Raw genomic sequence first — 22,536 nt, 5'->3', positions numbered from 1 at the left:
AAATACAAAACATCAATTAACGCATTATAATCTTCTGGTAAACAATAAGTATTATTTCACAACTATAAAAATACAATTAGAAAAAAGAAATTCTCAACTTCGTTTTTTTTCTTTTCTGGATGTGTAAAATGAAAATTCTGGAACAAAAAATCCAAATTATTGTATGTTATATTGCACAAAAAATGTTTATAATACCAGGATAGATATTTCTATTATTAGCAAAACAGCAAAGACCTTTATAAACAGTTTTGTGAATATTAGTAATTATTATAATTATATAATATTTGAAACCATTTTTATCTATAAATTCAAATTATTGTTGAACTATCAATTTATTAAGATTATCACTAAAACATATAATAATATTTTAACACAAATTATTGGTTTTGTTTTAGTTAAAATATAAAGTAAAAAATTGTTCATTTATATAATAACCAATAATTTACTTGTTAATTAATTAGTAACTTTTTATGAAAACAAATTTATTACTTATTAAAAACTAGTTATTTAATTTATATTATATAATTATTTACTATAGTTAATACATTCACAATTAAAAAATGAAGTGGTTTTAATAATATTTATTTTAAAACATTTTTTATTTTTTTTAATTATAATATTAAAAAATTTAGTTTAATTACTATAAAATAAAATATTAACATTTTTTTTCTAAATATACATTTTATAACATTTAAAAAAGTTAGAATTCGCATATTATTTTCTGACCTTTTTATTAATTAACTTATTAATTTGATTATAATAAATAATGATTTAAAAAAAATTGTAAGTAAAAATACTAATAAAATTTTAGTTATTAAAATAGAACCAAGAAATAATAATGAAATTAATTTTTATTAAAAAAAACATTTACATTTTAGTTTATTTTAACTAATTTAAATTACATATAATAGTAACGAAGGGTAGCTTTTTCCATCTAACAACAGTACCACAAACCAGTGAGTAATTATATATTTACAAAACATTTTTCGTCTTGAATTCAGAATAGTTCGACGATCTTATAGAGTATTAAAATATATTAATAACTGAACTAAAAAGACTAATACAGTAAAATGAATAATCACCAGAACAACATTACAGGAAGACACATTTTCCCGACTTTTCCTTCTTAAGTAAAGGTGGAGGAGTTTTTCCTTTAGCCTTGAGTTGTTTAATAGCCTCCTCTATAGCGAGAGGGAGTAATTCATTAAACATTTGTTCGATGCCTTGTCCGGTAGTGACTGAAGTCTTATATTCCTTAAAGTTATGTTCGGTGAGGAACTTATTTTTAATATCGTCGGTGACTGCATTAGGTAAATCACATTTGTTTGCACAGACAATTTGTGGGAGTTGTCCTTTATTAGGCGCAAACCTTTTGAACTCGTTGATCCAATTGTTTTGGATATCTTTGAATGAATCGACACTGGTGGAGTCGTACACATAGATGCAACATGAAGCGTTTTGATATAAAGCAGACGTCACAGTAGCAATCTCTTCAGCTCCACAAGTGTCCGGAAAGACAAGTTTCAACCGTCGGTTAAATGCAGTCATCGACTTGTGTATCGTCTCTTTTAATTCACCACTGTACTCACAGTACTTTTTGATCAGAGACGTCTTCCCAGCTCCTAAAGCACCGATCAAGACGATTTTTACAGGAAGCTCATCCGATGGCCCTTTTTTCGCTGACATCCTTTAACACACTTTTTTTAGTTCACCGTTTTTGTCTTTTCCTCCATTCTCGACTCTTCCGTGCTTTTGGGGTCTTTAGGCACTAATGTAATAACTTCTTGTTTTTCTTTCGTAAAATCAAAATTTGTGGAATACTATTGATATTAACTATATGTATGGTATTTAAAACTAAATATTCCAAAAGAGTTGGTAGATGTTTCAATAGCCATTTTTTGGTGAAAATGTGGAGGAGAAGTGAAAGGCAATATTCTTTTCTGTTCATTCAAGTGGATATAAAATAAACATATAAAAAGTTAAAAAAATCAGAGTGGAATTGTTTGTTTGTTATTTCACTCTTCAAATTATTTTTTTTTATCAAAAAAGTTCATTGGAGAAAAAGTCGAAGAATAAAGAAATTGTATTGAACAAGATTTAATCATAACATACTATTGAATTATTATAGTATTTCTAATTAAGTTAATAGATTTATGACTGTCGCAAAAATGAAACCAATTTTTTTTAAAATCACAATCCTAATTACCCATGTCACCATTCCATAACCAAAATAATTATTTTCTCTTATAAATTCGTACGTTATAATACCACATTTTCGGCAATAATTATTTGGGAAACGTTTGAATGAAACAACTATGTTATTAAAATTAATTAGTTTTTTATTAAAATGTTTTTAACGAATGATTACAATTTGTCAAATTTTTTTTGTCGATTGTTCATATCAAATTAGAAGTTTATAGCTTATTATTGATTGTTACAAATATAAAAATACTATTATTTAACTTTTTTTGTGATTTATTAAAAGTACTTATTTATAATTTAAATTAGCTTAATATTAATTTATATGATATATATATGAATTAATATATATATATTAATTCATATATTATTAATTTATAATATTATGTATGTATATAAATTAATATAAATAAATATAGTTCATAAAAATTATAAATTACTATATATAACACTTTGACTCAAAACGTAATAAAAAAGAGAAAAAAACTACAAAACAAATGAGTGAAATACGTGAACGTAAGAATCTCAGAGGTTCGCGGCGAGAAAAGAAAGAGAGAAATATAGAACAACAGGCCGTTGATATGGGAACTATTCCTAGTATTCCTTCTTTATTTCCAAACGATAGGGAAACCCAGAATTTCGAGTCTCAGGTTGACATTTCGATGAACGCAATCGAAGAGATCATTCCATCTTTTTCGCAATCTTCTCAATCTTCTTGTTTGTCATTTTATGAAAAACTATAAACAATAGTAATAAAACCATTCAATTAACAACAAAGTGAGTACCGTAGTTGAGACTTTACGTCACGCCTTGAAGTATGACTTGACTTTGCGGGTAGGTGTAGATAAGCCTGACTTTTCAATTGACGTCAATGAAGCTGTTCTCAATGAATTAAAAAATCATGTTGTCAAACAAAACGAGATTTTGAAAAAACTCAATCTTTTTGCTGAGAGTATAGATCAACAGCGGTTGGGTCGTTTTAGTGTTTCTGTCTGTCAGCCAATTGATTTGTCTTGTTCAGACAACTCGGTCGACAACTCTGACATTAAAATCTCAGACATCGTCGAGTATACCACGCAGTATATGATCACATCCAATCGCCTCCAAGACCTTGTCGCTAACTTAAATACCAAACTTGAAAAAGCCGTCAATGTTCGTTCCGACACAACTGTTTATGAAGACCTTCTCAACGCAACAGAGGATTTAGTCGATTGATTTTACTGTATTATAATTATAATTTATATAATAATTACAATCAAATCAATAATCAATAGTATTGTATTATAATCTTTTTAATTTTTTCTATACTCATTACCGTTACATGTATTATAATACAATACTATTAATACTATTAATACTATCCTTATTGATTTACTATACTAAATAATAAAAATACTATAAAAAACACCTCACGAGTTAAAGTGGCTTAGCGACGACGAGTAAGTCGTAACACCCATCCTCACCCCATCTGTATTGTGCTGTAGATCCACTCTTCCATCTCACTTCCACCCAATTACCAGATGGAGACTCAGTAACGATCCCAACGGAACCATTTCCTCCATCTTGATCTTCCCACTTCCAGTCTCTTCCTCTTATCACACTCTTTCCGACTAACCATTGTGCTGGCTTTTTATATTGATCCTCTTGTGATGGGATGTTCTCTTCTTTCTCTTCCGCGACGACTTTGATATCATAACAGTTGTCGGAACCATACCGATACCGATTCTCATTGTTATTGATGTCCCAGCGCACTTTCACCCACCCACTCGCTTTCATCGACACTACTACACCGCGCCCACCTATACCACCATCTTGATTCTCCCATTTCCAATTCTCCCCTCGCTCAACACGCTTGCCAAGTACCTCCCCAATATTGATATATCGTTCAAAGGTGGTCTGCTTGCTCACTTCAGTCTTCTTCGGCTCAGACCTCTTCACCACTGCTTGCAGTTTCTCAGTGTCGGCTTTCACCGCTTCAACTTCGGTGTTCAATGCCTTCTCAGCTTCACTGAGTTCTTCGGAAGCAGTCTTAATGATCAGCGGTAAGACGTCGAGAAGGACATCCACTTTATTTTTGTTGATCTTTGCAGAATATGAGGCAACCGTTTCTTTAAAGAGAGTCACAAATAATGTTTTTTCTTCAACAGACAGTGACATGAATATTTCAGTTCTCACTCGTTTGAGGTTTGTTTCTTGTATCAAATTCCATTTCCAATTTTTCGTTCAACTCAAAAATTGGGGGCTGTGTTTTTTACTCAGAATATCTTCGACTTTGCGAACATTTCTCTTTTTTTGAATCAGCAAAAAAAAGTTGGAGCGAACTAGTTTTTATATGTTGGTTATTAATATTAATATTAGTAAACATTATACTAGATGATTATAATATTTTAATTATTAAATTTACTACCAAAAATAAAGTAATTTTGGTTACTAGTATTATTATAAATATTATTATAAATATTATTATAAATATACTATACTCAAATCAATTATTTTGGTTGATAAATCTCTGGAGTTTGATATTCTCGTCGTGAATTTCTTGAAGGAGTTGTATGAGTCCTGGGATGTCCTCGTTTTTCACGGCCTCTGCCGGTGTTGCAAGGAGTGCTTCAATCCGCATTGTCTTACTTGCTGTCCGGAAATTGAGCAGACTCAAAATTTGTGTATTAGAGAGTGGGGGTGATGACTGATCGACAGTAAAAGATTCTTCCTTTGCTTTGATGATGCCGGTGTCATAGACGCCTTCCTCAATCTTCAACGACTTCATACAGAGTTGTTCGCACAACTCGCACGCGTCTTGATACACCTTTAAGACCTCAATTTTATTCGTTGATGCGCCAGACACATTACCAAAAGTATTAATGAACTCTAGAGTACTCGCCATATATGGGGAATTGGCCTTGATGACAAGGTATTGAAGTACTTTGACGACATCTTTTTCCTTCAAAACTTTTTCCGTAATTAACTGAACAACTTGATACACATCATACAAATACTCCAACTTATCATTTGGATACCGCACGCTATCAACAAGACACAAGTACTTCACCAAATCCTTCTCAAAAGGAATGTCTTTATCCCTTGCTCTCAATGACATTCAAATAGTATAATTTATAATTAATTTCTAGTATAATATATCGTATATTATATATATATATAATAATATATAATATAATATATCGCCTTCAATTCGTATAAACCATATAATTATTATTAAATTACCATAAAACTGTAGTATTTTACATCGAATTAAATGTTATAGTTTTTATATTATAAAATATATTATATAATATATTATAATACAATATATTATAAAATACACATCAACAACAAACGGCAGTCCAAGATGCCGTGGCATCAAGAAATTGTGTAAATGCGCATTTCTCCATATAGCGTAGTCTCTGCTTGTTACGTCGCTTTTACTGTTTTCAAGGAGACATATTGAAGGTGTCCAAATATATGGGAACACTCTGTGAATGATGATACGAGTGAATACGGACACTAAGCGGGTCTCATCCATCAAACAATACGATTTACTCTTCCGAAGGTCATCGACGGTTGTTTTACAATAAGTTCGAACGACCTTTTCTCTCTCTTGTAACGACGTCTTCCGAACCATCAAAGGAAACTTGAGAACGAACGATTCGATTTGACTCAATATGATCTTGTCCAAAGTAATGATTTTGAATATGACGGTTTCTTCGTTCGCCAGATTGCGGAGCTTTTGGCGACTCTCCAGCGACAAAAAATGTGGTTCTCCTGTTTCGTTTATCTTCAAGAAATCGACGATGCCGACAAAAGTCAACGAAATGGTGTAGATAATGGTCTCAAAGAGGGTCTCTTCTTTCCACGCCCACGGCGCCGTTTGATAGAACAAAATGTTATCGATGTGTAAGAGTAGAAGTTGTTGGTCCATCCAATACAAATCGTTACTTCCCGAGACGGTTGTTGTATGAAAGGGGGAGTTATTGACTATTGACTCCTCTGCTCTTCTAAAGAGTGTATCGTATGAGTTAGTTTTCTCAATCGTTGGGTAAAGTCGAAGAGTAGAGTCTTGAAGAGTACCGGGTATATATGAGAATGTGACAAGTCTGTGGGTAGCATCTAATATTGCCAAGTGACTTGCAAGAAACATTGGAGTGATTTCAATGTCAGTCAACAATGAGTTTGGAGGCAGAAGTAAAACACACTTCGAGTCAAGCGCAAACGTTCTCAATCGTCTGAATGAAGAGTCCAGTGATGTGAAGGCCTTCACCATTTTATGTGTTTCGATTTTGACGGTGTTCGTTCGTTTTGACGGGTCAACAATGTTCCTCACTACCGTCTTTTTCATTGTTAATTGAGTTTCTATTTTTTAATTAGAAGTCGTATTGTGATTATTCATAGTTTCATTCTAGTTTCGCTTTAGTATTCCAAATGAAACAAATAAATAATAGTTATTTATTAATAAATAAATAAATATAATATAATTGATTAATTTTAATTTAATTTATGATTATAATAATTTACTAAATTAATAGTTTAAATTAACTTAACAAAAATAACATTTTCTATAACAAATTTGTTCTTTTGAATGAAATTGCATATACTACGTGTACACTCAATTAGTTGTTATATCAAGAAGTAACGCGATCGACTAAATTACATAAATATAAAGCCATACAATGAGTTGAGAGACTGCCTCCTCAATTCTTTGGAAGCACAATCTTCGACTGGAGTCTTTTCTTGGTAGTCATCTTGAACATAAAAAGTCATACGAAGGGGAGAGGGCTCACGAAGAGAAAGACGGGTCTTTTTCTTCTCGTGAACTTTAAACAAAATGAGGTCATGATTTGAGGCACTCTGCATTGGTTTTGTGTTCTCTGTCAGTTCGTATCGGCTTTTATTCGATGGCGAAAAATTTTATTTTATTTCTTGATAAAACACTATGCAAGTAAAAATACATCATCTAATACTTCCTAAATTTGAGGGGAATTACAACTAAATTAACTTAACAGTTTATGTGGAATTGGATATTCACGTGGTTTTTTTTAAGTTTTATTTATAATATTATAATACAAAATTATAGTTTATTTTGTTATTGTCGTTAAATTATTTTTAAAAACTTTTTTCTTTTGTTTTATTATAAAATATTACAAATATATTATATAATATACAATAGAATATTAAATTCTTTATTAATGTGCAATCCCGCAAAAATTGGGGTGAACATTATTTGTGCCATTTTTGGTTATTTACTTATTAAAATCAAACTATTTTCAAAAAAAGAGAAAAAATAACCCTTCTAGAAACACCCGCTTTTTGCTTGTAAAAACGACTTAAATATCATTCAAATACATGCCAAAAATACATGATAAATTCCCTTCAAAATTGTATATTTTTACAAAAGGGAGTAATATTTAATTGGCACTATTAAATAAATTATACCATATTGGTATGGAATTTTTACTATAAATTATGTTAGTTTCTTTATAAACACATGAAAAACAATACATAACTATTACGGCATAAAACGGGAAATAAATTATTTTGAATTTAATAATTTATAAATAAATTCTAATTACTGTTAATCTAATATTTTAAATATATTATTAGTTTTTAAAAACTATCTTATGTCATTTTAAAATTGGTTTGAATGACATAACCACAAACTTTTTGTTTATATTAGAGTTTGATTTCTTTTACAAGAAATAATTTAAGACTTATTACAAACCAAATGATGCTCTTATTAATGTTTTTGATCTTATTTAATTATATTTGTAGTAAATAATAATTATTAATTCATTAATAAATATACTATATTATTAATATAACTTTACATATACAGAAAAACAAACAAATAATTAATATTTATTATGAATTTTAATTATAACTGATATAAAATAATATATAATATATTATTAATAACATTTTAATAATAATTTATTATTAATAAATTAGATATTTTTAATTAGAAAAGAATTATTTTTCTTATTTGGACAATAATAATACAAATTATATAACAACTTTTTACAAAAAACCTAAAAAACAGTCTAATTAACAAATTTTGAGTCGATGAGTAATTTTACTTTCTTCAATAAGAAAAGAAAATTAAAAAGTAAAAGAACAAAGAGAAAAGAATTCGACTTATTTAGTCTCAAATTGGTGGATCACCTCTTTAATATCTTTCTGCATTTTATTGTCGCATTCGTTCCCGAATTTGAACAAATCGATTCCGGTCTTGACGTCGTAGAGTTCCTTGCTTTTTCTGTTGATCTTAAGGATGAGTGACCATTTAAAGAAGAAGCAGTCTTTCACAAGAGACTCCTCGCTCTTGATGTGCTTGACAATAATGTTGTCCTCATCGATTCTGATTTCTACAACCCACCCGTTAGTCACATCTCTATATGGAAATTTGATTCTGAGTGGTACATAGTATTGCACAGCACTAGCAAACATGCATTGAGTTATTGTCTTCAACACACACAAGACCAAGTCGCCCTCTTTGAAATTGTCCTCAAGATATGTCTTATTGAACATGGCTGCGTCGCACTTCTTCCCGTTCTTGATGTAAGGAAAGTGTGCGTCGAATGTCGAGAGAAGGTTTTCTGAGAGTTTGTTCTCACTGAGGGCATTGGACAACCCGACCAAGACTCCTTTGATTGCCTCTTCGCAACGGTAGTCGGGATGGTCTTCTGCTACTTTCGCTCCCGAGACGACCAATTGGCTCTTTGCAAAGATCAAGACCTTCGGAGCAAGTCTTGGGAGGTCGATGTATACGGAAGTGTTGGCCACTGGTTTGCGGTAGGACTCTTTAACGTCTTTGGTCATACCCTCAAGGGTGATGGTCTCTGGAATATACTCGAGCTTAGAAAGAGGAACAGTGGTGTTTGTGCGGACACGCGTCACAAACAGAACAACAGCTACTACGGCAATAACTGCAAAGACTGCAAAGGAGATGATGAACGCAGACATCGAGTATGGTTTCTGATTTTCAAGTTTAGTGAATGGAGTGGAAGCTTTTTCTTCTAGTTCTTTATAGTTTATATAATCATTCAAGTATATATTTTTGGGCGACAATATACTATTACTATATAATATTTCTATCATTATATATAGTTTAATTGAACACGAACGACTTGCATTGATTTTTCTTGTTGTTCACTTCTGTTTAACTATTTGGTACTTTTTGTGGATTGAGTCGGGACTTTTGGCTTTAAATTTTGATTTTAATGTTCTAAATAATGGAGTTACGCATATTAGAAATAAAAAAACCAATAGTTGTTCAACTAAATATGACGCATTAATTAAATGATTATAAGATATTATTCAAAATAATAAATTAATATAACAATATTCAGTAATAAAAAAAAATGTTACTCAATTATTTTTACAATATTAAAACTATATTTGAACTATATTTATTTTATGTTAATCCATAACAAAAAAAAATCATCATCAAATCTTTTTTAATGAACTTGTTATAGGCAAATATAGCAAATGGCTAAAGGGTCAATGAGTGTTTACCAATTTTTTATGTTAACCCAAAGTGTATTTGACATAAAGACAAATAGTTATATAAAACACATAAAACAAAAACAAGTAAAAAAAGGAAAAAAAACGCAATGAGAATTATTAAAAACTCAAACTATTAAACAACATATTTAAAGTTGTTTACTAATTAATTTAAGTTATTAACAATTCTTATTTTTATTTAGTTATTATAACAAATACTATAATATAGTTAATATAAATTATATATATATAGTATCGATGAAGAGTGGACAACCCAATGTTGAAGAAGTGAAGCGAGTTGTGTACATTCCAATTTTGCTTCTTGGTTGTCTGTGGTAACAAAAAATAACATGAATAACATCATAGACAGCATCGACGTCTTGTGAGTAAATCCATTCAACAACGGGAATGAGAAATTGTTGTGCGGTTGTGACGATGTTGATTGATGAATTTGATAAGAATGTCATTGATGTTGCAAGACGGAGTGCGCGAAGTGTGAAATAAAGAATCGACACAAAGTTACTGATATGTGACGATGCCCACCGTGATGTGGCGCGGTTGACAAATTCAGTGTAACATGTGGTAATGTTGTCACATATGAAATAGAGTGTGTCTTGAAGAAGACTTGTGATTGCATTAATTGCACTTGGCGCACCAGAACTGACTGCTTTCACTATAACATTGTCACAAACACGCACTATCGCGGTCGAATACTCCATCATGTTGATGCGATTCTCAAAAATCGTTCCATATAACACCCATGCATTGACAACCGCGGCGTACACACTGCACTCAACAGGTGTTGTTGCTTCCTCAAGTTTTGTGATTGCAGCCAAAAGGTATGCATGCAATGAAGATGTTCATGAAAGAAAGACACGCAATATTAACAAGTGAAGTAACAAACAGAAAACGCATCAAATCCTCGAATGCACATAATGTCTTGAGCACAACCATGTATAACAATAGAAACTATTATATTTACAAGAATCTTTCTTATGTTATTTCTGAGTATAAATTTATCACTTCATTTCTTGTTTGTCTTTTTATCACAACTTTTCTGTAAATTGATAGACTTGTTATGTGAAAATTTTTAAAAATTTTTTAAATACTTAAATGCCACTCTACAAATTTTGACCACAACTTTTGAACCAAAAGTATTAAAAAACAAAAAGTTAAATTATGAATCGTGGACATCACCCGTAGCCGTCACCACCATGTCTGTGTAATTCTTTGCTGCGTAGTTTGGATTGTAATACGGGTTTTCGATGAAGACACTGAGGTGTGAGAACATGTTAAGTCTCGCGATCGCGAATTTGTCTTGGTCCTCCTTCGATCGAGTCAACGAAGTGACTGATCCGAAGTCGAGGGGGTATTTAAACTTCTTTCCGACTACAACAGAAAGAATAGCTTGAAGTGTTGATCGATGTGATATAATAGCTACACGATGATATTTCTTCATGATGGCATTCAAACAATTTTTCACTCTGAGTTCCATTGTTTCCCAAGTCTCTAAATCTAATTTACCGCCAAGTGGCACAAAGTTCTTGTCGAGCTTCTCGTCTTGCATTGGAGTCGGGTCCAACACGGGAAGTGCCTTTCTATTATTGACCGACAAGAACTCTCCAAACGCTGGTTCAACGACATAGTGAATTCCCAACTCCTCAGCAATGCATTTTGCAGTCTGCGTTGCTCTATAAAACGGCGATGAGACAATCAAATCGATCTTTTCGTATTTCAGTCTCTTTGCAAGGTCTTTTCCTTGTTGTAAACCTTCTGGTGACAAAGGTGGGTCATGAGGGAATTTAGCTTTCGGGACCCAAGTGAGGTCATTGTAATCAATTCTGAAGCCATGTCTGCACAAGAAGACGGTGTCTTGGGAAGTGAATGAGTCGTGGATTTCCTGTAACATTTTAATGAGTGAAGTAATCCCGAAACAGAAGAAGTGGTCGATGTCGAAGTTCTCATTAAATACACAATTTTCAGTGTTAGAGAGTCTAATAGTTGGTTTCTGTGGAGCGTTGTCGACACCATCGAAGACAAGTCTGAGTGTCGAGTTCTTTATTTCAACGTTTTTCATTGTCTTCGCTGTTGAGAGGAGTTCATTAAGTCTCTTAATGAATCCAGGAATCACTTCATATCTGTAGAAGTCATCCAATTCGTCTTTGATCATCGACTTAATAGATTCAACCATTTCTTTCCAAGTATAAGTAATACCCTTACACGTCTCAACTGTGAAGCCATAAGGTACTACACTGTTCTCATTAGTTGATTGCCCGACGTGTATAGAAATCACCTTTGGATTTGAGTATACAGTGGCAGAAGAGTCTTCGGTGTCTAATAAGAAGCAAGAAAGTCCAGTCTTCCCAAGGAAAGCAAGTGCCTTGTCAGACTCTATACCCTTCGTCTTCCCTTTCTCAGTCGCTAATTTCTTTGTCTTGTCCTCACTCTTTGAGGCAGACTTGACCCGGTCCTCTTCAAAACTCTCTGAGCTGTTCAGAAGCTTGACTGGTACTGTGCTCACGTCTGCCATGAGAAGTCGATATTCACAGTTCGCTTTATAAGCTCCTGTTGTCCACTGTTAAAGGTGGTTTCTGTGAGTGTCTCTTTTTTCCACTCGATTTTCCATAAAAAATCTTTGGTTGTGTGGGAAAATGCATTCATCCAAGTATAACATATTCCATTGCCTTCTTTGTAGAAAACTTTTTGTTTTAAATCAAAATTTAAGGATATTTTGTGGCACTAAGGGACAAATTCTCTAAAATATCAATCTGAGCTTTTTAATATTCTTTCTTCGTTTTACGGGCCGTCTTGTTTAATTCTATTATTACTCTTATGGAGTTCGATTTGGTATGAACTTGAAAAGAGGGTGTGACTTCGGCATTCTTCAACACTTTTATCATTTTCCGAATTATTTAAATCGAAACTTTTGAATTGATGTGGAATAAAAAAATTTTGAATACCATTATCTGTGTTTGCCATTTTTTTACAAAGGTAATTATACCAACCAATAACGATATGGATTTAAATTTAGAATAATCGACAGGTTGCATCGAGCAAGCAATGCCGAAATCACAATATCAACAGAACCAAAAATGTTTAACGAAAGACTACGTTTTAGGGGTAGATAGAATTGTTTGGATCAAAAAAGAAACACACATAATGTTCTTATTGGTCAATTTTGTCCAAAAAGGTGTGCAAATTTCGGCAAATACAACACGGTTGAGAAACTTTAAAAAGTTGTTTTATAATGAAAATCATTCAAAGCACTATCGACTGTGTTTTACCACTTGTTGTTTTCAAATTTATATTATTTAATATCTAGTTTTTATACTATATTTGGTAATAATTTAAGTTTTTTTTTGTTTTAAAAAATCACTTTAAACATATTTAAAAAAATGCCATTGATTGAACTAGTTTTGTCTGAAAAAAACGAATTAGTATTAAAATTTTTTTCTCTCAAATAACAATTTTTTAAATTTTTAAAAAATGTATTTTAAATATTAATATTAACTATAAAATTATTTTAAAAAATGTTTTTTTAACCTTCAAAAACATTTGTTATTAAAAGTATAATTATTTAATTATTAATTTATTTGCTATTGATATTATGTATTATAATTAATAGTTAAAATATAATAAATAAAAATTTATCTTACTTGTATTTAAAATATTAAATAAAAATACTATTATAATTAAAAAATATTAAGATAATTATATTTAAATAATTAGAAATAATATTACTCTTATAATTAATGTGCAGAGATCAAACTTGTCAATTCTATCTACTATAGTTGAAGATTACAATGTTTTTACTTGTCATGTAAGTTTCAAACCACTTGATTATTGTTTGAAATGTTATTTTGTTCTATATCTTGATTTTTTCGATTGAATCATTGACTACTTTGTATTCACTGTTTTCAACGCGAATGTGTATTACCAATTGTTCCCTTATTTTTAAGGTTATTATCATTCACAAAAACATTAAATAATCTTTTATGAATAATAAAAAAATTGACATTATTTAAAAGTTTATGAGTAATTGTTGTTTTTGGGTTTGCTCTCTGAAATTTTTAAACATATTAATGCCCTTGTTTTTGTTTTTTGTAGTGGAGACTCATTTAATAAATTAATAACAAATGATAGAGTAAAATATATTACCACAAACAAGAACCTCAACTCTAATTGTTGCAATATTCAAGTTTAACAACAAAGACGTCAATCTTTTGTTTTGATTATATAAAAAAATATTAGTTTTTTTATTAAAAAATCAATTGAAGTATAGTTAATAACAAATTCTTATTTTTCATATAAATTTTACTAAATAAACAATATGAAAAAGAGACTGAAAAAGAGAAAAATTGATGAACGACAAGACGCTGATCAACGAGATCATAGCGGAGGTGATGGAGGATCCAAACGTATATGAAAAAGATCCTCTAGCAACCAAAGACAAAAGTTTCATCTGTTCTGCTCAAGACTCTGTTGGACTCTATTTTGTGAGTAATCGAGCTGAAGCCGAGTCTGCAGTTCAAGACCGATTTTTAGAGAACGCTGTTGATTACCCGGACTATGTCCATCAACTCTTTATGGGTGACAGTGATATTTATGGGTACAAAGATTTGAAAGTGCACGTCTTGTTCTCTGTGTATTCCCATCAGATGTACATTGACTTTTCATTCTCACAGAAAATTGGAGACGCCGAAGACTTAGTTAAGTGCCTTACACATTTCATGCCACCACATCAACGCGTCTTGACATTTGAGGAGTTTTGTATGCAATTAGAAGATGAGAGGTATACGAGTAAGCCAAAGGGAGAGATGATACATCACTTTGAGTTAGGGGATGAGGTCTATGAGATCTATTACGGTACTATCGAACAAATGTATACATTCTACACGCAACTATTTCCATGTATCACAATGTTTATTGAACGAGCGAGTTGTGTGAATAAAGAGGGTAAGTGGGAGTTCTTCTTTTTGTTCCAAGTGATCGAGTCGAAAAGTGACATCACAAAAGTCGAGTACAGAATCGCTGCGCAGACAAACACATACAGATTTTACCACTACCCAGACACGTGGAGACTCAGAATAGGACAGTTCATCACATTCCCAAATTACCAACGGAAGAAGCTTGGGCGGTATCTACTGACACAAGTCTATCTCTTCATTTTGAAGTCAAAGTGCTACGACTTGACTGTAGAGGACGCTTGTTTAGAGTTCCAGCGCTTGAGGACCTTTGTTGAGATTAAGATGCTCGAAGAGAAAAAGTTGAGTCCGCCAGTCGATGTGAACGCAGACGTCCTCTCCTTGTGTCCAGAAGACTTCTGTGAACTTGCAAGAGCCAATTGTGGAATCACCAAAGTCGAGATGGAAGAGATGTATGAGATGCTTGTATGGGCGCAGGTCAGAGACAAACCGGAAGTCATGAAAAAGTTGGCACTTGAACTGAAGAGGAAGGTCTATTCCGAGACGGTGAATGAGTTGGACCTTCTCGATTCGGACGAGAAAAGAATAGAAATGATTGACAGAGCGTATGCGGCAAAAGTGGCGCATTTCAAACAAATATACAGTGCTCTCGAGTGAGATTATATTGATTCTTCTTATGAGTTTCATCATGACATAATCTATTTATAGAACTATAAGATAATAGTATATTAATTATAAATTATAGAAAATGTCAAGGAGCATCTAGTTGATAGAAAATGTATTCTTGAAGAGCAACAATACTAATGAACATATTATTTTGCGTTGACGTTGAACGCAGAGTAACATTTAGAGCTAGTTGTGTCTGAGGGCGGAGACATGCTTTGTGTGAAAGTAGCGACATTTTCAAAGTTGTTAAAGCCTTGGTCATTGTCTACGTTCTGGTCAATTGTGGGATTGAGGGTAAAGACATTGGATGTCTGATTGAAAGTATTTGAGAGCTTGTCGAGTGTGTTTTTCATCTTCCTGATATTGTTTTGAAAGTTGGTGTCAGGCTTGATCCCTAAATTGACATCGATGAGTCTTGGCATCGTTCTGAACTTTGGTTCTCCATTGTTGACCATTAGACATCCCATTTTCTTCTCTTCTGTGTTTTTTCTTGGTTTGGTTTCCAGTAGTATTTTGGATGAATTGAACTTTGGGAGTACTCTTTTGACGCTCGACAAGTGTTGTTCTTCTTTTTTACACTCGATGTGTTCCTCATAAAGTATCTCTTTAGGCGAAAGGGAGACTTCAGTCTTATAATCGTCCTTGATATGGGTATCCTCAAATTTGTTTCTTTGTAACAATTCGTCTTCAAATACTTCCATAGTGTTTATCTCAGCTTCTGTGTGATGAGACCTTCCATCTATGACACTGTTGTTAGAGTGTTGGCTTTCGGCAGACATCAATACTATAATTATAGTATTAAGTTTTCTCTTTCTCATTTTTTTTAGTTTGGTTTTCTTTATCGAATTATCATAACTCAATCGAATGGTTTTTCCAAATAAAAAATCTTACTTGTGTTACCTTAGAAATGACAATAGTAATGCCTAAGATATTCGCCAATTTTTATTTTGTCAACAAAATACCAAAATCATAAGAAACGTGATTTATTCGAAAGTAGAGTATCCAGCTTTCTTTGTCTTTAAAAAGATAACAACCAAGATACCCGCGATAACCACAACAAAGACCACAAATACTATGACACCAAAAACAATCCACCCAACAGGAGGCTTCTTGTTATCGTCATCATTATGATGACTTGAGCTTTGATCTGGCACTGGTGCTTCGATTGGGTCCATATAGAATTCGACATCAATGAATCCAGTCTCGTCGTTGTTCTGTGGAGCGACGAAGATATAGTGTTCCTTTCCATCAGTCGTTGTGTTGAATGTCAGATAAGTACCGTGGATATCACAGTTCTTAATAGAGCTCATAGAGACTGCTACCAAGTCGTCTGGGTATGATACAGTGACACCGTCTTTGACTTGTGTTGTGCATCTGTCGTGCAACAAGATAATTGAGTTCATCGTAGTGCTCATCGAGCAAGTTTTGACTTGGATAGTCCACTCCTCATTAGTTTGGATTCTGAAATAGATACCACGAGTGATTCCACCTGTTCCAAGATCAGTCGTTTGAGACTGTCTGTTCAAGAGCAAGTAATGGTTGTAATAATTTTTCACGTTAATTTCAGTTGGTTTGTCGCACATTGAGTTCTGTGGTACTTCAGCAACAAAGATGACGAGTCTGTATTGCTTAGTGTTAATAATAGCAGTCGACTCGGAGAAGACTGAAAGAATATAAGTGCCCTTTTTACCATCAATAGAAATGGAAGCAGAGTCGACTGGGCAACCCTTTGAGTCATTAATTATACCTACACACTCATTACCGACGTCTCCATGGCACTTCGTTGAAATTTCAATAGCCGTGTTGACCAATGTTTTTGGGAAGCATGTTGAAGCGTCCAAGACACAGTCTTTGTCCAATGTAAATTTGTAATAGTTAGCTGGTGAAAGAGTCGATTGCCCATTAGACAAACACGTTTGGTAGGATTTGGTATTTGCAAAGGAGTGAAGAGCGGTGAATGGTAATGTGACTTCAAGAGCTTCACTACACTTGGCGTACGTCTTGACCATATTTGTGATGAATTTGACTGCAATCATTTCATATTGGAAGGACGAATAAGCGTAAGCGAAGACATATTGATAAGTAGACTCCGATGAGAAACTTAAAGTGGCTTGTCCCTGTGATTTCCCAGAGCATCTGACGACGTTACATTCATCAGAAAATTCTATCATCCCAATTTTAGAGCCAACCCCGTTCATTGCCAAAATAGTGTATTCTTCATCGACCTTCGACTGATCGTGAATGACTTTATACCACAACCCTTTGCTTTGTTCAGCTATAGAGTCACACCCATGGATGGACTTCTCGATATTTGCAAGGACTCCGACATCGTCATAAGAAGTGATTCCCTGCAAGACAAGAGCGTCCTCGCATTTGAAGTGGTCTTGAGTCTTTTCATAGATGTTCAGAGTCATGTCGCACGCCTTTTCTCTGCAGAACACTTTAATGAAGTACGTGGTCCCAATTTCAGTTTTCTTGATAATGTAATTGTTCTCATAGCATTCGCCATTCTCGCCATCAGCAACAGCGCATTTCTCATCAGCACAATTGTTGACCAACTCAACTCCGACACCAATCGCCTGCAACTCTGGAGTTAATGACTTGCATGTCGAGAAGACCATAGTCTTGTTGTTACCAGCAAATGACAAATAAATTGATCGATATTCCTGTGTGAACTTTCCACAGGCAGCTTTAGTGAGTGGCCAAGCGTCTGGAATAGACACTTTATGTGAGAATGGGAGTTTAGACACTGGGAGAGCATGTAGACATGTCGCAGGGACGGAGTCCATAAATTTATTCACATTAATTAAGTACTGTCCATTTCCTCCAGCTGAGTAGATACCAATGAAGTAGTCTGTTCCGGCTTCTGTTTGGAAGGCAATGACTGAAGACGTCATTAAGTTACCACATCCGATCTTTCCTTCTTTAAAACAGACGGCTTTGTTACACTTTCCATTGACTAAAGAACTTCCTTTGACCACGACAATTCGTGAATCAAAGTTGGTGTAATAATTGCAAGTGTTTGCAACATACATATAGCCGTCGCCTTTCAATTTGTACCATAAAGATGTCTTACTCGAGTCAAGGCAACCCGGTTGAATGGCGTTAGTAGATGTTTGAGTTAAATATCCAGTTTCGACGAATGGGAGGTTAGTAGTGTCGACATTGATAGCTGTATCACACTCTATATTTTTGTGTTCCTTGTAATTCTGCATCACATTAAGTTCTACATTACCACTCTGTGTAATATTTCTCAATTTGAAAGCGGCTATGTACTCTACACCGTTATTCACATTGATATTTAACACAGCAAGACTTAATTTCTTAGCTTCACAGTCACCGTCGACTCCTGAATAAGCCAATCGCATCGTAGCAACGCCATTAGTGCAAGTGCTGTAGATATCAATGTCAACTTCTACGGTCGTGTGTAATGAACAAGTTGATAGTAACACATTATAAGCAGTTGCAACTTCACTTGGGTCTTTAAATCTAAAGTAAATTGCATGGACATCTATTGGGACGGAGTTAACTGCATATTGCACTTGTGACACAGGAATGCTGGTGCCAAAAGTTACATTGGTGGTGAACCGTGGAAGGTTTTTCAGTGGCGCGTCAGTGCATGTGTACGACTGGCCATGAGCTATGACCAAAAGGGCAAGAAATGCAAACATGATCTAATATATCAGACATTCGAGTTTTAATATCTCTGATCTAGAAATTTTTCGTTAGAAACTGAAAAGTCGAACAATTTTGTGAATAGAGAAGGGAACATAGTATCGCTAGAAATTGGGTTTTGAATTGAAGAAAAAAAACAAAAAATGAATTTTTTTGTTTCAAATTTGATTTCGAAAGACAAATTCTGAGGTTCCAATTTTTTTTAATTTAATTGTGTGATAATTTATACACAAAAAAACGGGATTTTTTAGGTGCATTTTTTGAACATTTAAAATGTTTTTTTCTGAGAAGATTAAATTAGAATAATTATAAAATATACTAAAATAATAGTATTGAAATATGGAAATATTATTTGTTTTAAATTTGTGTTGGAATAGCTTTGAAAAGGAAATTAAGGATTTATCCCGTTATTTTGGTTTTTGTTCATTTCAATAAAACAATAAAACACTTAAAAAACAAACAAATCGACAAATGTGGTAGAATTGGTTTTGTTTTCTATAAGTTTCCAACAGTTTTAGATGTATTTCCTCGAAAAAAACGAAAAGAAAAAGCCAACGAATTTGAAAAAAAAATTATATTGTATTATTAAATTATTAGTAAATATTTAGTATATCGTCTTAATAAAAATATAATTCATTTGTTATATATATAGTAAAATAAAATAAAATAATATTATTAGTTCTGTTATTAATAAAATAATAAAAATAAAAATCTAATTAAAATACTATAATAACTAAGTTTTAATAATACTTACAACCAAATAATAAAATTTTATTAAAAATATAGTAATTAAAATTATAATTGAAATTAGTATAAATAATTTAATTTAACTATTTTAAAACCAGTTAATTAAAAATTAATTAATTGTATGAATTTATAATATGAACAATTATATGAATAGAATTTGTCTATAAGGTACAAGTCCTATCTAATAAACATACAAAATTTGTATCGAAAGCCTTAATCATTACGCCTTCTTTAGTTGAAGTTCTTTCTCTTATTTTTTGGTTCAAAAAAGCGCCCAATTTGATAATTTGTTTTTGGTCAAAAGTCTCATCTCTGTATTTTATAGAGTTAACTCGCTTCATCAAAATGCTATTGTTTTTACAGACTTTCCGTGTCTTTCTTTCTTCGATTACACACCCGTTTTGTGTGAGTAAATTGAGTATTGTGTTGTTTGTTAAAGCATCCAAATATTGACGTTTTTGTTTCAAAGAGTCGTATTGAAAAATCAGAGAATTAGCATTAAATACTGTTGTTTCATTTTTCTGTACTATGTTGACAGTAAACATTTGATGTGTGATACTTCCTTTTTTATACAGTTTATTAACATATACGTTATATCCACATTTAACAAGCATCCCCAATAAAAATGACTGTTGAAACGCGTCTCTGTTTTTCGAATTTCTTTTAGCTTGGTCAATATGTTTGTGTGAATAAGTCTTAGTTGGTGTCTGTGGTATTGTTGGAGTATCTTTGTATAGAAAAACATTGGGGGAGATCGTTAACAATATCACACGATGGTCAAAAGCACTCATTGGCATTAAATTTCGTTTGTGTGTTAAGTTCAGTGTTTATATATTTCTATATATCTATCCCATATCCTATTTTGAATTAATTATTACAACACCTAAACTCACTTCAATGCCGCCGTTCTATTTTTGATTTTTCTTTCTAAAAACATGAACTGTTATTTATAATATTTTAATACTAATATATAGAATTTGTTATCTATCTGTCTTCTGTTTTTTATGTACCATTCAATATAACAAATTTTTTATCTATTTTAAACACAAGTTAATTATTTTTTCGAATAACACCAATCAATCTAAATTCTTAATTGAGAATTACCACAAAGAGTATTCGTTAACCATTGATTTTTTTTATTATAAAATTTGGTTTAATTTATTAAAAAAGGATATTAATAAATTATAATTATTATTTATTACTAATTGTTTTTTTTTACAAAATATTAGCTAATTTAATACATTTTTCATTTCTTTTTTTTTCCGTGGATTATTTTTTAATGATTTCACAAAAATTGTACTATTAAAATTCCATAATAAACTATAATTATATAATACGAATAATTACAATCGCATTCATTTATTGAGCTTTTATATAACTAATCGGGGACTTTTTTATTGATAATGTCATATAAAACATATTAAAAAATGACAATTATTATATTAGTGTTACCGCGTACTGTGTTTTTTTGTTAAAATAAATTTTATTGTTGACCAATTGAAAATAGCTAAGAATAAATCACAAATATAGTAAAAAAAATTATAAATATAGTACATTCCGACTTTAAGCCACCATATGGCTAACCGCAATTCACGTTGATCCGACACAAAAACGTCTTTCAAAGAACTCCAAAAGAAAACTGATGGACAAGAAATGGGACCACGAGATATATGAAGGTGCTGTTGTCATCCCCACACCAACAGAGTTGAAAAAAGATTTTACCCCCGAGTTTAAACATAAATTTCCGGCGTCATACGCCCCACCACAAAACATTCATTTGTTTTTATACCCGGAGTTACCAGACACCAATTTTCTTCCATCCTATTTTATAGTCACTTTTACGACACCACAAGGAACACTTTTTGGGCACACTCTTCGCACTGAAAAGTACTCGATTTGTCTTATTAGTTTTTATTGTTGGGAGGTCTTCTTTAGAAAATTGGTGATGCGAGCGGACACATGTCTTCAACAGGGCGACGACCAATTTTTACAATTTCTCCAGGAGATCAAAAACGCGCAATTTCCTTTCCTTCAACCAAATACAATTTTTAATTTGCAAGTCTCTGTTATTATCGAAAAGTTACTCTCCTCGCAAATTTTGTTGTTATTTAACTCACTAATTTGTGAGAGAAGAATCATCGTGGTGGGATCGAACTACGAAACAGTCACGACCTTTGTACTTTCTATCATGCAATTACTCGAACCACTCACATGGCCACACCCCATTGTCACACTCCTTCCAAAGTGCTTTTCAGAACTCGTAGACTTACCCACACCATACATTTGCGGAATGTCAAATGCACAATTCACCGCGTTACAACCGTTTTCTAACAAAGTTGTAGTTGTCGACGTGGACCAAGGCACCACGCGGTCAAACCACCCCGACATGATTAAGATGGACTCTGAACTCCTGCCAGTGTTTGCTACAAATTTTCTTAAAGAAAGTTTGAAGGCTATACAACGAGAAAATCCATCACAAATACCAGTGTTGGTCCAACAAACTTTTTTACAGTTTGTTTTAAAGCTTTTGCAGGCACCAGAGACATTTATCACTATTCGGAAGAAGAGAAATATGCTCATCGCCGAGATGGATATGGAGAAGTATAAGAAGACGTATGTGTACAAAAGTGGTTCAAGGAAATTCATCGACTTTTTTGTTAAGACTGGAGCTTTCGACCAGTATCTCCTGCGCCTCCAGACAGATTTACTAAAGAAAAGTGGGAAGGTCATCGAGAAGCCCGAACCAAACTTTTGGGACGCACTTTTCCAATTCAATTTTCCAACAGAAGATCTCACCAAAAAGCGGGGTGAGCAGTATAAAATGCAGTAA

General features: G+C 32.6%; 12 protein-coding genes across 12 annotated transcripts; 3 read left to right on the top strand and 9 right to left on the bottom strand.

Annotated features, from left to right (window-relative positions):
- Positions 1 to 1,092: 1,092 nt before the first annotated feature.
- Positions 1,093 to 1,686, bottom strand: EIN_359260 (hypothetical protein; the record flags this gene model as incomplete). Its single annotated transcript, XM_004257566.1, has 1 exon — positions 1,093 to 1,686. One exon carries the CDS (start codon positions 1,684 to 1,686, stop codon positions 1,093 to 1,095), a length of 594 nt encoding a protein of 197 aa, XP_004257614.1.
- A 1,010-nt stretch (positions 1,687 to 2,696) lies between these two features.
- Positions 2,697 to 3,414, top strand: EIN_359250 (hypothetical protein; the record flags this gene model as incomplete). The annotated part of the gene is made up of 2 exons (XM_004257565.1): positions 2,697 to 2,916; positions 2,978 to 3,414. 2 exons carry the CDS (start codon positions 2,697 to 2,699, stop codon positions 3,412 to 3,414), a joined length of 657 nt encoding a protein of 218 aa, XP_004257613.1.
- A 201-nt stretch (positions 3,415 to 3,615) lies between these two features.
- On the bottom strand, positions 3,616 to 4,356 carry EIN_359240 (hypothetical protein; the record flags this gene model as incomplete). The annotated part of the gene is made up of 1 exon (XM_004257564.1): positions 3,616 to 4,356. One exon carries the CDS (start codon positions 4,354 to 4,356, stop codon positions 3,616 to 3,618), a length of 741 nt encoding a protein of 246 aa, XP_004257612.1.
- A 328-nt stretch (positions 4,357 to 4,684) lies between these two features.
- EIN_359230 (hypothetical protein) lies at positions 4,685 to 6,532 on the bottom strand (the record flags this gene model as incomplete). Its single annotated transcript, XM_004257563.1, has 2 exons — positions 4,685 to 5,279; positions 5,535 to 6,532. The coding sequence occupies 2 exons, from the start codon at positions 6,530 to 6,532 to the stop codon at positions 4,685 to 4,687; spliced, it is 1,593 nt and encodes a 530-aa protein (XP_004257611.1).
- Positions 6,533 to 8,325: 1,793 nt separating this feature from the next.
- EIN_359220 (hypothetical protein) lies at positions 8,326 to 9,153 on the bottom strand (the record flags this gene model as incomplete). The annotated part of the gene is made up of 1 exon (XM_004257562.1): positions 8,326 to 9,153. The coding sequence occupies one exon, from the start codon at positions 9,151 to 9,153 to the stop codon at positions 8,326 to 8,328; it is 828 nt and encodes a 275-aa protein (XP_004257610.1).
- A 779-nt stretch (positions 9,154 to 9,932) lies between these two features.
- EIN_359210 (hypothetical protein) lies at positions 9,933 to 10,627 on the bottom strand (the record flags this gene model as incomplete). Its single annotated transcript, XM_004257561.1, has 2 exons — positions 9,933 to 10,505; positions 10,598 to 10,627. The coding sequence occupies 2 exons, from the start codon at positions 10,625 to 10,627 to the stop codon at positions 9,933 to 9,935; spliced, it is 603 nt and encodes a 200-aa protein (XP_004257609.1).
- A 243-nt stretch (positions 10,628 to 10,870) lies between these two features.
- EIN_359200 (phosphoglycerate mutase, putative) lies at positions 10,871 to 12,223 on the bottom strand (the record flags this gene model as incomplete). Its single annotated transcript, XM_004257560.1, has 1 exon — positions 10,871 to 12,223. One exon carries the CDS (start codon positions 12,221 to 12,223, stop codon positions 10,871 to 10,873), a length of 1,353 nt encoding a protein of 450 aa, XP_004257608.1.
- A 1,831-nt stretch (positions 12,224 to 14,054) lies between these two features.
- On the top strand, positions 14,055 to 15,275 carry EIN_359190 (histone acetyltransferase type B catalytic subunit, putative; the record flags this gene model as incomplete). Its single annotated transcript, XM_004257559.1, has 1 exon — positions 14,055 to 15,275. One exon carries the CDS (start codon positions 14,055 to 14,057, stop codon positions 15,273 to 15,275), a length of 1,221 nt encoding a protein of 406 aa, XP_004257607.1.
- Positions 15,276 to 15,430: 155 nt separating this feature from the next.
- On the bottom strand, positions 15,431 to 15,985 carry EIN_359180 (hypothetical protein; the record flags this gene model as incomplete). The annotated part of the gene is made up of 1 exon (XM_004257558.1): positions 15,431 to 15,985. The coding sequence occupies one exon, from the start codon at positions 15,983 to 15,985 to the stop codon at positions 15,431 to 15,433; it is 555 nt and encodes a 184-aa protein (XP_004257606.1).
- Positions 15,986 to 16,267: 282 nt separating this feature from the next.
- EIN_359170 (hypothetical protein) lies at positions 16,268 to 18,955 on the bottom strand (the record flags this gene model as incomplete). Its single annotated transcript, XM_004257557.1, has 1 exon — positions 16,268 to 18,955. One exon carries the CDS (start codon positions 18,953 to 18,955, stop codon positions 16,268 to 16,270), a length of 2,688 nt encoding a protein of 895 aa, XP_004257605.1.
- A 912-nt stretch (positions 18,956 to 19,867) lies between these two features.
- Positions 19,868 to 20,503, bottom strand: EIN_359160 (hypothetical protein; the record flags this gene model as incomplete). The annotated part of the gene is made up of 1 exon (XM_004257556.1): positions 19,868 to 20,503. One exon carries the CDS (start codon positions 20,501 to 20,503, stop codon positions 19,868 to 19,870), a length of 636 nt encoding a protein of 211 aa, XP_004257604.1.
- Positions 20,504 to 21,348: 845 nt separating this feature from the next.
- On the top strand, positions 21,349 to 22,536 carry EIN_359150 (hypothetical protein; the record flags this gene model as incomplete). The annotated part of the gene is made up of 1 exon (XM_004257555.1): positions 21,349 to 22,536. One exon carries the CDS (start codon positions 21,349 to 21,351, stop codon positions 22,534 to 22,536), a length of 1,188 nt encoding a protein of 395 aa, XP_004257603.1.

The sequence above is a fragment of the Entamoeba invadens genome (genome assembly GCF_000330505.1).
Source record: "Entamoeba invadens IP1 unplaced genomic scaffold scaff_1105074725991, whole genome shotgun sequence".
Taxonomy (NCBI): domain Eukaryota; phylum Evosea; order Mastigamoebida; family Endamoebidae; genus Entamoeba; species Entamoeba invadens.
The sequence above is the reverse complement of the archived record's forward strand: the minus strand, read 5'-3'. Positions and strand labels throughout refer to the sequence as shown.